The 16,440-nt window shown below is 57.8% G+C and overlaps 2 protein-coding genes across 2 annotated transcripts in view; one reads left to right on the top strand and one right to left on the bottom strand.

Moving 5' to 3' along the window:
- Window positions 1-4,616, top strand: part of PITPNM3 (PITPNM family member 3) — a 70,027-nt gene extending 65,411 nt beyond the window's left edge. The window contains exons 20-21 of the mRNA XM_006756301.2: window positions 813-941; window positions 2,289-4,616. Of these exons, the coding sequence (XP_006756364.1) occupies window positions 813-941; window positions 2,289-2,591 (432 nt within the window). The 3' untranslated portion in view covers window positions 2,592-4,616. The remainder of the gene's footprint in view (window positions 1-812; window positions 942-2,288) is intronic.
- Window positions 4,617-6,762: 2,146 nt separating this feature from the next.
- On the bottom strand, window positions 6,763-11,017 carry FAM64A (family with sequence similarity 64 member A). The gene is made up of 4 exons (XM_015559189.1): window positions 10,708-11,017; window positions 8,826-9,121; window positions 8,233-8,328; window positions 6,763-7,638 (listed from the first exon to the last, which is right to left on the bottom strand). Exons 1-4 carry the CDS (start codon window positions 10,999-11,001, stop codon window positions 7,605-7,607), a joined length of 720 nt encoding a protein of 239 aa, XP_015414675.1. The 5' UTR covers window positions 11,002-11,017; the 3' UTR covers window positions 6,763-7,604.
- Window positions 11,018-16,440: the final 5,423 nt, after the last annotated feature.

Genomic DNA, 16,440 nt, shown 5'->3' on the forward strand with positions numbered 1-16,440 from the left:
GGGGTCAGCGTGGGAAAGCGAAGGTTCAGAGTTCAGAGGGGCTGTTCCGGTCTAGTCTTGGAGGTGCTGGTCATTGATCTTAAAGAAGGCAAGACAATGGGTGGGTCATCCACGTGGACAGGAAGTCATCCCAGTGATGGTGGGACTTAGGAGGAAGAAAAGCTGGGACCAAAAGTCTCCAGTGAACTTGGGGGGAGGGTGCATGGGAGAGAAGATGACGTTGATGGGAGGCTCAAAGTGAGGAGCCGCGAGATGGTGAGCACCTCAGAGGCGGTGGGGTTTCTTCCCGGTGGGGTGGGCGAGGATCTGGAAATGACAGTGACGCTGGAATGAGGAGGAGCTGGGCCATCCTCTGACTGGATGAGGCTCTGGGGAGGCCATCAGACCAGCCAGCACCAGGCCGTGGCCAGATGGCGCCTACAGCCTGGTGCGGTGGGGATGGCACAGGGTTGGAGGACAGACGAGACTGGCTCTGTGACATGGAAACCTGGGAACCTGGCAGGCAACTTCCTTGCCCACAAAGGAGCGCTTTGCCTCATTCTCACATGACCTACGAATAGTGCTGCTCAGCTGACGGTGTGGTCCTGGCTTCTCCAGGCAGAACCCTGGATTGGGCCAGGGGTGTAGGGTAGGTGCAGAGAAGGGAGGCCACTTCAAGGCAGACCCATGACTTGGATTCTATCGGTGCACAGAGAAGGTCCCCCCAGAAGGAATTTCCTGGGGGATGGGGATCCAGGAATCCACTGGGGGAGGGGGTCGGGGGGGGATTGACTGGGCCGCCCTCTCCCTCCATGAGCTGCTCTGTGTTTCAGTGCTTCATCAAGATCAGCGCTGCCTATGGCTCCACGAAGGACATCTCCGTCTACAGCGTGCTGGGCCTGCCGCCCTCCCAGATCTTCATTGTGGGCCGGCCCACCAAGAAGTACCAAACCCAGTGCCAGGTGGGTGGAGGCGGAGCTGGGGCTGGGGTGTTCCCATCGGCCCCTCTGGGCAAACTATAAACTCTCAAGAGAGTGATGTGCAATCTGGAAGAGGGAGCGAGTTCATCTGCTCATTCCTTCATCTGCTCATTCCTTCATTCATGCATTCATTCAGCAAATACTGCTGGACACCTGCCTTGAAACGCCCTGTGTTGTGGGGAGAGTCCGGGTGGAATCGGTGTCATGTCATCCAGCCTCGTAGGCAGATGGAAGCATGTGCAGACAAGGACAGTGCAGTGTGCAGGAGCCATAGTGAATGAGGGGGAGCACAGAATGGGGGGGCCCCAGACAAGGACAGGTCCCCTGCACTCGGAGCAAGGCCGGCTTTCAGAAGTGTGAGGCCTTGTCCTAGAAGGGCCTGCAGTTGGAGGAGCACTAGTGACAGAGGCAGCGGCAAAAGCAAAGTCGGAGGGGACAGAGGTGTGTATTCTGGGAACTCCAGTGCCAGCTTGGCCGAGGGTGACGTGGGGGCAGCGGGAGAGGGGCGGGGGTGGCAGTGCGCGTGTGGGCCGTGTGCCTTGCCCGGTCGGTTGGGGCTCTGAGTCTGTGGACTGTTTGCAATTCAGAGGCTGCAGGTGGGTGGGAGGAGGTGGCAGGGCAGTGGAAGGGGAGAGAGGTGGGAGGGCCTGAGAGGCACGTTTAGGAAGATGGACTGGATCCGGTAATGGCAGTTCAGATGTGTGGGACCAGGAAGGGAAAAGCAAGGAGGGCATCCTGTTTCCGGCTTGGGGAGAAGCCGGTTGAGGAGCAGATGGAGGGGAAGGCAGTGAGCTTTCGGGGCCATGCTGAGTGTGACGGTGGAGGGACCCCTGAGTGGGCATCCCTAGAACAGTGCTGATCTCAAACTCTAAATGCCTCCTGGGTCACATGGGGATATTGTTTAAATGCGGGTTCGGATCTGTAGTCTGGGGTGGGGCCTGAGACTGCTGCTGGCACACAGACCACACTGAGCAGCAGGCTGAGCACACAGTGGAAAGGAATGGCAAGGGGGCCGTTGTCCGGGCCAGAACATGACTAAGTTCCCCCGGGTAGAAGGCGGATGGTGGGAGAGACTTACAGTTCGGGATTTTAGTGAACGTGACAAGGATCTAGATCCGGAAGGCCCACAGGTACAGACAGACGTGAGGGCTCAGGCGTCCAAAGCGGGGCGGGAGCCTTGAATGGTAAGAGTGTCCAGTTTCCTGCAGGTTCCACGGAAGAGCTGGAGACCCCATGATGGGATGTCCCAAATAAAGGGTGACGCTGGGAGGTGGGGGCAGGACCAGGCGCCGGCCTGCCCCGCTGGCCTGACTCCTGTCCCCTCCGCAGTTCCTGAGCGAGGGCTACGCCGCCCACCTGGCCGCCCTGGAGACCAGCCACCGCGCGCGCCCCAAGAAGAACAACTCGCGGATGGTCCTGCGCAAGGGCAGCTTCGGCCTCCACGCGCAGCCCGACTTCCTCCGCAAGCGCAACCACCTGCGCAGGACCATGTCGGTGCAGCAGCCCGACCCGCCCGCCAACCCCCACCCTGAGCGCGCCCAGAGCCAGCCCGAGTCCGACAAGGACCACGAGCGGCCCCTGTCCGCGCTCAGCTGGGCGCGCGGGACCCCCAAGTTCGAGTCGGTGCCCTGAGGGTGGGCTGTGCGCGGAGCAGGGGGCCCCTACCCAGCTGCCTGCGGGGACGGGAGTGGCCGCCTCCTCCCGGACACAGGCCCTTTCTTGCTTTTTCCCTCCCGTGTCTGTCCAGTAGTGTCTGACCACAGGGGGGAGGGGCCCTACCCAGCCTTGGGGGGCTCCCTCGGCTGCCAGGGGGTGAGAGCCCCGGTCTCAGTGCAGCCACTGCTGCCTCCCCGGTGCCTGCGGCTTCAAGCCCTAATTGGGGTTGATGTCTGTGAGGTGGGTGCAGGCCTGTCCGGAGCTGGAGTGTTGGGCAAAGGCGACCATCTTTCCGGGTCCTCCGGGCTTCCAAGGTCATGCGAGGCAGGCCCGGAAGGGAGAAGCCCCCAGACCGGGGATCCTGGGCCGCTGGCAGAGGAGAGGCGAGTGGCATTGGTGCCTGATATACCGAGTCACCACCTTGGGCCTGGCTCTCCTATGGCAAAGCGACCACTTTCTGGGAGAGAGAGGGTGCCCCCTGGGCCAAGCTATGTTCAGGTGTCTGTCCCCAGCCCTGGGGGGAGGGGTCTGGTGCTGACGGGCTGTCCTGCAGCTGTTCAAGTCCCGCCTTCTGTCCTCAGTACCTTCACCACTCTCCTGTGGCCCGGAGGGCAGTTGTTCCTCTTTCTGGAGTCCTGCCTGGTGCCGTCCCCTGTGAGGCTGCGCGGCCTTGGGCTCTGGCCTAGCTGGGCTGGCTGTGAGCCCTTGAGCCAGCTGCTTGCCCTCTCTGGGCTCTGCCTTCCTATGTAATTGCGGGATCTCCCCAGCTGAGATCGGATGGGGGCACGTTTTGACTCCTAGGCTATCCTGCACTTCTGCCCCATGAGGCTTTCCAGGACCCGAGCTCCTCAGAGGGCTCAGGGATCCATCCTGTCCCCACAGTCAGAGAGCAGGACTCAGAGTGGGCGGGAGGGAGCAGCTATTTTCCCACCACTTCGGAGACGCCCCTGGGGCTGGGGGAGAGGTCCCAGCTCCTTGGAGAGGTGGTTTTGTACTGATGCCCACACCCACTGTCCCAGGAGCAGAGACACCGCCCCAGAGCGCATGGATCTGGCTCCTCCTCTCCAGTCTGATTCCTCCCTTTTGGCTCCTGGAAGGTGTAGAGCTGAGATCCCAGAGTTCTGGGGTAGTTCTGGCTCAAACTGTTGTATTCCCCTTCCTCCCCTTTGCCACTCAGCTTGGTTTGGTGCCCATAACTTCCTCCTGGATCATCCCCTGAGGTTGGTGGGACTTAGCTCTCCTGGGGCCCCTCGAAGCTTGTCCAGGCCCTCGTGCTGCTGGGCCCCTGGCCTGGGCACTGGTCTCCTGCAGCGCGGGCCCGGCTCTGAGCCCCTCGTGCTGTCACTGAGGCGGCCCAGTTCTCTGTGTCACGGGCCAGGCCGCCCCAGTGCCCGGACAGCTGCATACACAGCAGGCACCTGTGTCAGCTCAGTGTCGCTTCTGCTCAATGTCTACCTCTTGCAGTTCCCATGTGGCCAGTGTCTTCCCCGATGGCCAGCCGCTGCTGGTGGGGGCGGCTGGCACCACTGGCAGGCAAACAGGGCGCCCGACTGGGCTGAAGGGATCAGGGATCCCAGCCCCTAACCCTGCTCTCTCGACTAGAAATGTGTCTTCTCCAGTCTGCCCGCTCCTGCCACCCCAGCCTGCCTGTCTGCCAGTTCTCTGCGTCCCTTCAGCCCTGCACCTGCATTTCCGCAGCGCCGAGCAACTCCGCTGGGAAGGGGCGGTCACCCTAGGCTTCCTCTCTGGTCCTGCCTCCCGGCAGTTCACATTCCTCCTTCACAGGACATCTTTCTCGGTGTCCATGAGGCACCAGCTCATGTGGCTTAGCCACCTCAACCCTAATCCTTCCCTTCCTTCCCAAATAGCCCTGAACTCAACTTGGGCAGACTTATTCTGATTCTCTGAAACCCCATCTCCTCTTTGCAGAAGGCACTGATGTATTACTCTCAAATGATAAAATAATTAGCGTGAGATCCTCCGCCCCCCGCCCCCCACCCCGGCTTGGAGCAGGAGGGAGTAGGCATGCCGGACACTGGGGAATTTGAGTCCATGCTGATTTTGGGGGTGGGAGCTGGGATGTGGGACCTAGGGGGAGGGCCCCCCTTCCTTTCTGGAGCTCTGATTGGGGCTCCGAAGCCTCACGCCTGGGATGTGAGGTGTACAGTGAGTGCTGCGAGCGGGCGCTCTTGCAGTGTTAGTGGATGTGACTGTGTGGTTCTGTCTAGTGACCAGACTCAATATTGTCGGTTTCAGTTCTGCTCTTCACAGCAACTGTAACCAATAAGCACTTTCTCTTCTGGTGGTTTGTTGCACTTTGTTTGTCCAGTTTTGTTGGAGAAAAACAAAGAGCCGAGTCTCGTGCTGTTCTCCGGAGGGGCCGCTGCCCCTCCCCAAGTAGCCCCGTGGCCCCAGTTGGCTGTTTCCTGGCGAATCCCTCCAGCTCCTGTGAGCTGGCTCCACCGGGGCTGGAGAGCAGACTTCCCTGCCTGACCAAAGCGCCCCGTTTCTCCGTGGCATGTTTGTTCCTCCCAGTTGGGGGGCTGTCCTGCTGGAGGGCCCGCCTGCCGCCTGCCTGTCCCTTCGCCCTGTTGGGGGTTCAGGGTGCATCCACAGCCAGGGCCTGCTCAAGTGGCATCATGGTTTTTTTTTTAAAGAGTTCAACTCCTCCCTTAGGCTTCACAAAATATGAAAAAAAGGGAGACTTTTCATGCATTTGGATGAGCGGCCCTCCTGCCCGGACCCTGGGCCAGAGAAAACAAACACGTTTGCACTCCAGTATTCAGACATCACTAGGGGGTGGGCTCTCTGGGTCTCCTTTTAGCACTCTGGACCCAGACCCATGCCCAGAAGTGTCCTGCAGGCAAAGCGTGGCCCCATTTCTCAGTGAAAGCTGGGCCCGAGGCAGCGTGCAGCTGTGGCGTGGCTCTGTGTGGACACCCCCACCCAGCCCAGGTGCAGCCGGCCCGGGAGGGGTGCCCGGGCTGCGAAGGAACCTCGAAACTGACCCCGCCTTAAACAACCAACTTTCCAGCCGAACCCCAGGGGTGTGGGTGCCCAGTGTGCCGGGGACCTAATCTGCCACAAGAAGTCACCTCCCTCCTTCTGCTGCCTCTGGGTTTGGGGGAGCTTTCTTAAAAAATCATACTTAGGGTCAAGTCCAAGCATCGAGGCCTGGTCTGGGTCCTGCTCTCTTTGCTGAGAAACCGAGAGGGTGGTTGGGGTAAATACCAGTTGGGCCTCACTCTCGTGGGGACAAGGAGTGGCAGGTGACACCAAAGAGGGGCAGGACAGGAGGGTGGCTCGCTCATAGGGACCCCCACCCTCGGACCCCACCGTCCTTTCTATTTGTTTACTTGGTGGTGGCAGCCTGTCTGGTCTTGTTTGCCGTCTGACTGTTCCTGTGTGTACCTCTCAGTATTGTCCTTGGTGGGTGGATCTGTGGGGGAAAAGGTTTGTACCCCTCATGGCTGCCTTGTACAAAATCCGTTAGAAAAGAACATGTAAACTATCAGATTTCTAACAAGACAAACACAGCATTATGGAGTTAAAAGATTTTTACAACGGGTCTTGATTTTGATGTGAGCTGGTTTTTAACTCTCAAACGTTGTCACTTAAATAAAAACCTTATTTGCCTTTAAAATGTGCTTTGCTCTGAATGAAGCTGAGAAACCTGTGGCTGTTACTCCTGCTCTCCCTGAGCAGGGGGCTGGCTACATGAGGTGGAGGGAAGTGGAGAGGACAAGGGGAACAAAACCTGGCCGCAGGACAGACCAGAGTGGGAAGGGGGTATGTGGGGGGAGGGGGGGGAGGGGGTTGTTACAGAGAAGAGATGTCAAATACAGAAAGTCTTTTTTTTTTAATGATGAAAGAAAATATTTCATTATTTCCCATAGATGTACTGCTGGTACATCGAGAAAACCATTATTTTTGGTATATTTTGTACATGGTTATATTGCTGAACTCTCCTATTCATTCTTTCAAAAAATTATCTTTATTGTTGAAAGTATTACAGATGTCCCCCCTTTTCCCCCATTGACCCCCTTCTCCACACCCCCTCCCCCACCCCCAGGCCCTCACCACACTATTGACTGTGTCCATGGGCTATGCACATGTGCATATAAGTTCCGTGGTTAATCCCTCCCACCCCAGCCTTCCCTCTGAGTCTCCCTCAATCTGTCAGAGTCTTATTATGGAAAAGCAACATTATGGAGGGAAGTTATGCCCTGATTTCTTTCTAATAAAATGACAAAGCAGATTTCTTAAAGAATTTACAAAGGGCAGAGATTGCTGGGCTGTGCTACTCCTCGCTGCCACCCACAGTGCCCGGTGCTGAGAACATAAATAGGTACCCATAGGCCCCCGGTCTCAGAGCCTGGATATCTCTCCCATCCCTTCTTTTGGGGCAGGCATGGGAGCTGTACACCCAGGAGCCGGGTCTGCGGTGAGTCACCTCCTGGGCTGTGGCAGGCGGTCTCTGCTGGGCTCAGATGTGGTCCGAGCAGGAGAGCAGGGGCCCCAGACCAGCCCCCACCTGGGCCTCTGCTTGTCAGGTCTTGTCAGCAGGGGCCCAGGGCACTGCCAGCTCCTGGGGGCTTCCTCCATGAACTCAAGGGTGCAGAGGTATGGATCCCACGTGTGGGGGTGTGGGGGTCAGGTATGTCTCACTTCCTGCGAGGAGCTCTCTTCTTGCCCCTCATTGTGCTTCAGGGGGGAGGGGGGAGTGAGGACACCAGAGCCTTCCCCCAGAATGAGGAGCCGGAAGGTGGTGGGTCAGTGAGGTCAGCAGCTCAGGTCTGAGCCGGTAGGAAGATGGCATGCTGCCCATTCTGCTGGGTGTCAGTTCTGTGGGTTTCTCCAGGAGTCTCAGTTCTTTAACACGCCTCCAAACCTGCACACGCACTCAGGTAGGAGGAGGAAGAGGAGGAGAGGAGGAAGAGGACGCTGGGAAAGATGCTTGGAGGAGGGCATTCCCTGGAGAGCACTCCATCAGTCTCGAAGGAGAGAAACGGCCATGTCAGCGCTAGAGATGGGGAAGCAGGAGAGACAGGCCATTGGGTGCGGCAGGCTCCGAGGGCCCTCCCAGCCTGGACTAGGCAAGACCAGACCCAGCAACATGGTGGGAACTTGGTACACTCGGCATATAGTCAAAGCTCGCAGGGCCACCTAGGAGCCCGTCACGGCCATGTAGGCACAAATGGCCCAAGTTAGGGCAGCTCCAGACCTGGGCTCTGCCCTCAGAATGGGGTCCTGAGCAGACAGATCAGGAACTCCAAGCAGCCACACAGCGTTTCCCAATTCCATGGGTGGGCAGGGCGTAAGGGAGCCGTGGGGAGTGTTGGAGGCAGGACAGGTCTTCAGGAGCCTGGGGAAGTTCCAGGTGGTGGACACATGTGGCGGCCTGAGGCCCAGAAAGCCACGAATCTCCAGGGTGCATCCTCAACTACCACCGCAATCTAGGTCTTTTATGTCCCCTCATGTTGCAGACGAAGAGACTGAGGCTGAGAAGGGGAGGGACTGGCCAGGGTCATACAGTGGCCAGAGCCAGAACTAGAGGCCTGCCTGAAAAGGGGGACCCTGCCAGCCACTTTGCTTGGGAGGATGACTGCCAGCTTACCTCTCTTCAGCCGCAATGGCCTCGTCCAGCTCCTGGGACAGCTTCTGGAGGCGCTGGATTCCTGCCCCCACAGGCTCCAGGTCACTGTCGGATTCACTGAACAGAAGGAAAGGCCACAGGCACCAGGGACTAGTTGGAAACCTGTGGCAGGTGCCTCCTTCCTGCCCCCACAACCAGCACTGCAGCCTGGGGTCATCACCTAGACCCTCACTCCAGGAAGTGACATCAGAGCACCTTAGAGCAGCTGGCAGAGAACAGATGGATCAAGGCTCATGGGGTCAAGGCCAAGGGCAGGAGATCTTGCAGAAAGGTGAGCCCTGCTGTTTCCCACTTGAGTCTCCATCTCCAGGTGGTTTTAAAACTGGCTTGTAGGCTCACTAGGAGGCTTGGGAGTGTGATACAGGCAGAGCTAAGCTCTCCCCTTCCTTTTATAGATGGGGAACTAAGGCCTTGAAGATGTCCCCAGCTCCCTGGCTAGTGGGGTGCAGAGCTGGCCAGAACACGGATGTGACTCAGCTCAGGGTGCCCCTGGTTCTAGGGAGCCCCCGGAGGGGCCCTTAGTGTTTTGGGGGGCCAGGCACTCTTCCACTTACCTGGGGGAGCAGAGGGGCTCTGTAGAGGAGTAGGGGCTCCGGAAGGCGGCCTCCCTCCTGGACCTCCGCAGAGGGTGGGCACGTGGGCCCACCTGGGTGGAGCGGCGGTGACGCTCCCACCCCCAGGGGCCCAGAGTTGAGCGGGCAGGGCCGGTTCCAGAAAGCCGGGTGCTCCTCTGGCTCAGGCTGCGAGCTGGGGGGCTACCGTTCTTCTGTGTCTCTCTCTTCCTCCTCCTGGCTTTCACCTGGGTTTCCACCAGCCACTTGGTGCCACTTTGGCAGGACTCCTGGATTCTCTGATGGGTACATGGAAGTGTGAGCACAGACAAGCTAAGGGCCACCCTCGTCTCCAAGCCATACCTCCGAGCCCTCCACCTACCAGCGGTCCTACGCACACAAGCAGCTTGGTCTCAAGCGTGAGGGATGTGGGTGATGCCACTGCAGGGACCCAGCTCAGAGCCCCAGGTATGAGTGTTCTGCAGCAGACCCGCTCTGGCTCACAGAGCCTCCAGGCGCCTAAGACCAAGCCCCTTTCAAACACAGACTGACCCGGAGACTCAAGAGCAAAGCCTGACCCTCAGGACACTGTGAGATCATTTGTCCCCCTGCTTCTGGTCATACTCTGTTCCACCCTCCACACTGATGCACAGAGATCCCTCTAAGGGCAGTTCTGGTCATGACACTGCACTGCTCAGTGCCCTCCCACAGCTGCTCATCACCCACAGGGCCAAGCCCTAACTCTCGGGCCTTTCACTCCGCTGGGGGACGGCTGTGAAGGCTCTTCCTCAGCGAGAGGAAACTGGAGTCCAGAGTCCTTAGAGCAAGACCTGTGTTAGGTTAGGTGAGCTTTGTGCCCTTGGGCAGGCTGCCTGGTTTCATCCCCGATCCCTGGGCATAAAACAATCATGGGGTTCTTCTAGACAAGGACTAACATTTGGCTCAGACACCTCTCTACAAAGGGTCCCCAAAACATCTTCCTGGTCCCATATCTTCAGACTCCCAGTCAGATACGAAGGAGAGCCCCCTCCCGCCCCTAGTTCTCTCCTTGGAGGTCTATTCACTCCCCTGGCCTCTGTCCTTTCTAGGTGACACCTCCATGCCTCTCCGAGTCTAGGTTTGAAGACACATCCACTTGGAAGGTCCACAGGCACCTCACACCCAACATAAGTGACATCTTCGTGCCCCCACATCTCATCTGACACCTCAGCCTCCCAAATCTACCTTCTGAGCAGCTCTTGAGGCTGTTCACTCCTCTGCAAGGCCAGGCCCTCAGTGCCCCCTCATGGGAGAATCTGCTCCTAACACCCTTCTATCTAACTCACCAACTAGCTAAAGAACAGGTTCTAGTATGCTAATTAGAGCCGGTGCCCACCCTGCTGTAAATTCTTCCCACTGGTTCCCAAGACCACCAGTCTCTCTTGGGGGTGCCCAAACACCCTTGGCACACTGAGCCCCCTCTCACTGCCCCACCTTGCTCTCTCTCCTCAGTATTCCACTTCCCTCTGCTCTGGGTCTAGGCTCACACTACTTCCCCTGTCACATGCTCCTCATTCTTCTCCTTTCCTGGGTGAATTCCATGGAATCGCTTCACCTGGGAAGCCTCCACTTGACTAAGCTAGTTTTTGTTGTCCTCCCAACATTAGCCACTGGCTCACAATTTCCATCACAATACAGCTCTATTATCTTGTAGAGTGAGGATGTTTTCTCCATGATACTGTTTTCATTCCCTCACTCAACTATTTGTTGAGCACCTACTATGTGCCAGGAACTGTTTGGGTGCTGGGAACACAGCAACGAACAAATCAAAGTCCTTGTCTTCATGGAGTCTATGTTCTTGGGGGCTCCTTAGGGCAGCCGTTGACCTGGACCTGGTCAGCATTACCTGGGACACGGCCCCCAAGGCGTTCTTAGCTGAGCGAGCTGCAGCCTGGAGGCCCTGCTGCTCTGGCTCTGGGGTTTCCAGGCGTTTCCAGGTGGGGCCCGCCCCTAGGTTGAGGCTGACTGCTCTCAGGGGCAGCCTCCTTTGGAACTGTCTGCAGAGGGAGCCCAGGGCTCCGCCGGAGGCCTCCAGATGGCCAGCTGCAGGCTGCAGCTCATCGCTCTCCTCCAGCTGCTGGTGGTCCTGGAGAGATCTCCTGCGCATGGACGTGCTCACGCCGGGCCACCGAGAGGCCATCTGTCTGTTCTGTTCACCAGACCCTGGGAAGAGGTCAAAAGGCAGGTCAGCAAGGCATCCTCCATCCTATTCCCAGGCTCCACAGAGACCTAGGTACAAGGGAAGAGATGGGATGGAGGCCCATGGGGTGGGTGGATGGCTCAGGCTGGGAGGGAGCAACCCTGGGTGCGGGAGAATGCTTCCTGAAGGGGAGGGTGTGGTCAGCGAAGCCCGGAAGAGGGCAGAGGCTGAACAAGGCTGGTCAGCATTTCCTGCGGTCCCTTGCTGTGTCTAGAACAGCTGTTTGTTCATCCCAGCCTCAGGCGGGGAGGGAGACAGGGTCGGGAGCGGCCCTCCTTGAGCCTCAGAAAGGGGCCCAGCGCCGGATCAGCGCCTCCCACAACCCGCCCTGACCCAGCGAGCTCCCACCCAGACCCTGGTCGCCTGGCCAGAGCCCCCGATTTCCACCCTGCAACCCCCAGATGCCCACATGCATGCCTGTCCTAACTAGACACCCTCTCACCCCATCGCCTCTGGTCTCTTCTGCACAGAGGTCCCGCCACGCCCCGGCCCACACTCACCCCAAAGCTTCCACGCCTGCGAGATGCGGAGCACAGATGCACTTCGCCCACCCGGGCCGATTTGAAACTCGGCGCGGACCCGCCCCTGCCCGTCCTCGCAGCTGATTGGCCCCGTCCCCGCCTCGCTGTCGCGGCGGGGATCCTATTGGCTCTTTGCTCTCGCGGCCGTGAGTCCGGCTCTCAGATTTGCCGGCTCGTCCCCATTCATGCCCGGGACCCCCGCGGGCTGGGCGCCGCGGGAGGGGGCCCCTTTGAGGGAGATTTGGTTTCAAACTTCCCTCTGCTGCCCCGAGACAAAGCGCTGCGCTTCTGTGTTCCCCGGACTCCCCACCACATCCTGCCCCGAAAACCCGTCCTGGAAAGCGGACAGATGGGAGTGCGCTCCCCTCCGCCGCCGGTTAAGCACCCTGCACCCGGCTCACGGGGACCTCAAAGCCGCACTGGCCACGCCATCCCTGGGGTTCCGAGCTGCCATCTTCATCGGGTCTCCCTCCCACTCCTCACCCCTGTGGCCACTCATGCTGGTGGGCTCCCTGAAGCTCTGTCCTTAGCCTCATCTTCATCCCTGGGTGATCACACCCACTTCTCCGGCCTCAGTTGGTTGGGCGTTTTCCTAGGCACTGAAAGGTTGCTGGTTTGATTCCAGGTCAGAACACATGCCCAGGTTGTGGGCTCGATTCCTGGTAGGTGGCGTGCAGGAGACAGTCCATCAATGTTCTGCTTTCATATCGATGTTTCTCCCTCTCTTCCTCTCCCTTCCTCTCTCTAAAAATCAATTTAAAAAAAGTAAGAAAACCCAAAACTATAATAATAAAAGTGTAACATGCTGATCAGACCAGACGTCCTTTCGGACATCCTTCCAGATGACCTTCCGGATGAAGCCGGGGCTGCAAGGGAAACCCGGGTCCTGGGTGCCTGCTGGTGGCCAGAGGGAAGCCTGGGTCCCAGGTGCTAGAGGGAAGCCTGGATCCTGGGTGCCAGAGGGAAGCCGGTGCTGGCAGCTGGGGAAGGAAGGCCTATTCTTGCACAAATTTCATGCATTGGGCCTCTAGTCTATACGAATAAAAGGTAATATGCTAATTAGACTGGATCGACCAGACAACTTCTGGACGTCTGACTTCCTTCTGGACAAAGCCACAGTGGTGGGGGCCAAGGCAGAGGTGGTTAGGGGCAATCAGGCCGGTGGGAGAGCAAGCAGTTAGGGGGCGATCAGGCTGGCAGGGGAGGGCAGTTGGGAGCGATCAGATCAGCAGGCAGGCGAGCAGTTAGGAGCCAGCAGTCCTGGATTGTGAGAGGGATGTCCAGCAGTCGGACATCCCCCGAGGGGTCCCAGATTGGAGAGGGTGCAGGCCAGGCTGAGGGACACCCCTGTACCCCCTGTGCATGAATTTCGTGCACCAAGCCTCTAGTATATATATAAAAAGCCATGAAGTCAATGAAACAGATGCATCCTTACCTAATGGAGCTCAAATCTAGTGTTTGGGGGTGTGACGGACATTAATGAATCATCAAGTTATCAACAATCAATTAATCAAACACAATTATGACAAAAATATGTCATTTAAAGCTGAGACCTAGAGAATGAGTCAACCAAGCAAAGAATGTGTGTGTTTGAGTGTGTGTGTGTATGTGTGTGTCTGTGTGTGTCTTCTTGCCCAGGGAATATCATGTTCAAGGGGACCAGTATGTAGCTCACACACACACATGCAACTGAAACAAACTTCTCCTGAAACAATACTTGACTATGTGTGCTGTCCTTCGATATTTCACCTATTTTGTTGTTGAGAAGGCTGGTGACAGCTCACCACAGTGATTTTACAATGGTCACTGCTCCCGTTCGCCCGTTCACCTTGCTCCCTGGTTCTTTCCCAGCCTCAGAAGTTCCCCAGACTGCTTATGCCACTCGTATTTGTCATTGTAATCAGGGAATTTAATTCATGTCCTTTATCAATGAAACACAGGGGAGAAAAGCAAGTGGTGTTATTTTTAGGAAAACTGAGCTGAAAGTGTGGGAAAGACTAGCGAGAGTGAAACCCTTTGAACAAGGACCTCAAATGGGGTCCTCTTGCTGCAATTGCCTGTCAGCAGCGGCCGCAATGCCTGGCACTTCATGTTCAGCGATACAACAGCCTATATCTGTCCAGCCCCTAGCATGCGTGTGCCAAGTGCATTTCTTCATTCTGCCTTAATCCTCCCGGCAGCTCTATGCAGTAGATATGCTTTGTATTCCCAATTACAGAGGACAGCACAGGGATTCAGATGGTGCAGTAGCTTGCTCAGGGCGGGACAGAGTCTGAAGCACGGGTGTCTGACTCTGACGTCTGAATTCCTAGCCTTTGGTGCCATGGTCTCATTGAGCCTCAGGAAGGAATGAGTGAAGGCCCTTTCCCCAGGACCATAACTGGCAGGCTAGGTGAAGGAAGAGCAGTTTCCATGGCAATGAGAAAGGGAGGAAGAAACATTTGCTTCTGAATGAGAAGGCTCTCTCCCTCTGCCTTTGGAGCCAGGGGCTGGGTGCGGGGTGGAGGATGGGCTGAGGTGAGCAGGCCCCGGGTGGAGATGGAGGGGTGGGGGTGAGGGGTGCAGGGCTCCCTGCTCCTCCTGGTAAAGAGGAAAACCAATAAGTTGTCCCAGGCTGAGGCTTTCTGGGGTCCAGCCCCAACCCCTGCCCCACCCTGCCCTGGTAGCTTCCTGTCCAACCACAAAGCTTCCCCAGTTTCCTTGTCCTGGGGACTGTCAGTCTGAGGGAAACGGCAGACATTAAACTGTGCAAAATCCCACAGGTGGGAAGTGCAAGGGGCGGCGAGGGGAGGGAAAGGGGCAGGACCCACATCGGAGCTGGGGTCAGAGCAGGCTGCCCTTGGCATATGTAGGCTGCTGTAGCTAAGGAGTTGGGGGACAGCGAGAGGGGATGAGCGGATGCTGGGAGCCGGAGACTGCCAGGACCCAGGGCCAGAGCGGCTGAGTGAGAGGGAGGGCAGGGGCCTGGGCGGTAAGAGCCAGGAGCGCAGGGCTCCTTGGCAGGAAGGGGCTGAGGATTTGCCCGGAGGCAGTGGGGAGCCTTATTGAAGAGGGCAGTGGGGTGATTGGAGTTGCATTTTAATGAAGGCCATTAGGAGGTTAGTTTGGGGGCCACAGGGTGGCTGGGGGGTCTGTCTGGAGGCTGAGGCCGAGCACCTCATTCTTCTCAGCAGTGAAACCGAAGCCACTGGCATCAGTTGTAACACCCCCCGTCCCTCAGGCCGGCCCCCCACGTCCCACCCCTGCCACCCGGGGCCCCAATCTATCAGTCTACCTCCTCTCGGTACCTCTGCAACCCCAGCGTGTGCCCTTTGACCCTTCTACACAGGGAAGCCATTGAAACAGTGGGAGAGGTTGAAGTGTGAGGCATGATTAGAGCCTTTCCTACCCGTGTGGATTATGTCACGAACAGAAACATGCTTAAACCATGAGGCTCAGTATGACGAATACTGAGAAAGCAAACCCTCATGTAACTGTCACCCGGGACATCGCCAGGACCGCACCCCTGCTGCGTGTCCTCCCTCCCTCCCGGGACTGTATGGTGATCACTTTTATTTTCCTTTGTAGTTTTTCATCTAAGAGTTCATCTTACTCTGATGCTCTAGGTTGCTGTGTGGCCAAGAAAGGATGGGACAGAAGAGGAGGATCTCTGCCCCCCACCCGACTCCCTGCCCCCAGAGAGCACCGGAGCTGGGCCCTCAGGAAGCGGGGGTCTGAGCACTAGGTGGGGGGAGCCTTGGAGGGGTCTGACTTGCTGCCTCAGTCTGTGCTCCTGGGCCCAGACCAGTTGGCCCAGGCTGGGCTTCCTCTGTGCCAGCCGCTATGGGAGACTTTCAGGGGTCCTGGGTTTCGGGGTTCCACTCACTGCTCAAGGGAGGCGTCTCAACTTCCAGGAGAGGGAGGCAGGAAAGTCATTTTCCCGTTTCAGTTGGGGAAATAGAGTTAGGGATAGGAGACACCTAAAGCCACAAGGTCAGCCCTTCGCATGCAGCTCTGCCCGGCTCACCCGCACTCCCATCTCTCCCTGTGGCAGGGTCTGTCCCATCTCTAGGAAAGAGGTCAGCCGGGGTCCCCCAGAGAAAGGTTTTGCGGTGCCAGAAAGAATCCTCATCACCCTCAGGACCTTGGAAAGACCAGGTAAAAAATTCGGATCTGCCACAAGGTGGCGCCAGACACCAACTCTTTACATGATTTTTCACTTTAGAGCAGAAAAGGGATCCCTGATACTCCGAATAAGCTCTGTGGATTCCCCCCAAAAAGGAGGGGAGAGCCCCGCTGCCCCCAGCCAGACATTGCAGGAGAGGCTGGAATGGGGCTGGGGACGGCTCCTCAAGTTTATCCAAGCTACCCTGCTTTTCATACCGTTTCAGTGCTCTCCCAAACTAGAAACCTGCCAATCCTCTCCCTCCACAATGTCACGTCCTCCTGTGGGTGGATAGGGTTTGGGGAGAAGAGGAGGGAGAAATAGAAAAGAGGGAGAGCAGGGACCACTCAGTCCACAGGGCCCAGCCTGGGGTTCAAAGAGACTAAGAACCTGAGACCAGGGCCACCGCCAGGGACAGGCAGGGCGAGGGGCTTTGGGTCAGTCTCTCCTTTTCTCCTTCGGTGGCCTCACTACTGCTCGCTCCCTCAACGCTGTCTTCTTTAAGAAGGCTCCAGCCGACTCCCTCTCTTCCTGACAAAACCAAAGCTGATGCAATAATGTCAGGCTCGGGCTCCCATCCCGGAGAGAAGCAGTGGATGGATGGGGCAGGAGGCTGGGTTGCCAGGGAGTGGCCCTGAGGGAGGAGCAGCCCGGAGGCAGCATGGGGCACCTCCCTGCCTCACTCCTCTAATTCGCATCCCTCCCCTCCCCCGC

The sequence above is a fragment of the Myotis davidii genome, unplaced genomic scaffold (genome assembly GCF_000327345.1).
Source record: "Myotis davidii unplaced genomic scaffold, ASM32734v1 scaffold1394, whole genome shotgun sequence".
Taxonomy (NCBI): domain Eukaryota; kingdom Metazoa; phylum Chordata; class Mammalia; order Chiroptera; family Vespertilionidae; genus Myotis; species Myotis davidii.

What these genes read in the sequence shown, in the direction of transcription:
- FAM64A (XM_015559189.1), bottom strand. Translation starts at nt 11,001, where the DNA reads ATGGCCTCTCGGTGGCCCGGCGTGAGCACGTCCATGCGCAGGAGATCT. An exon ending in GAGCCCCTCTGCTCCCCCAG is followed by an intron (nt 8,329 to 8,825) that starts GTAAGTGGAAGA and finishes CCTTCTGTTCAG; the next exon opens with TGAATCCGACAGTGACCTGG. An exon ending in GCCATTGCGGCTGAAGAGAG is followed by an intron (nt 7,639 to 8,232) that starts GTAAGCTGGCAG and finishes CCCCATCTCTAG; the next exon opens with CGCTGACATGGCCGTTTCTC.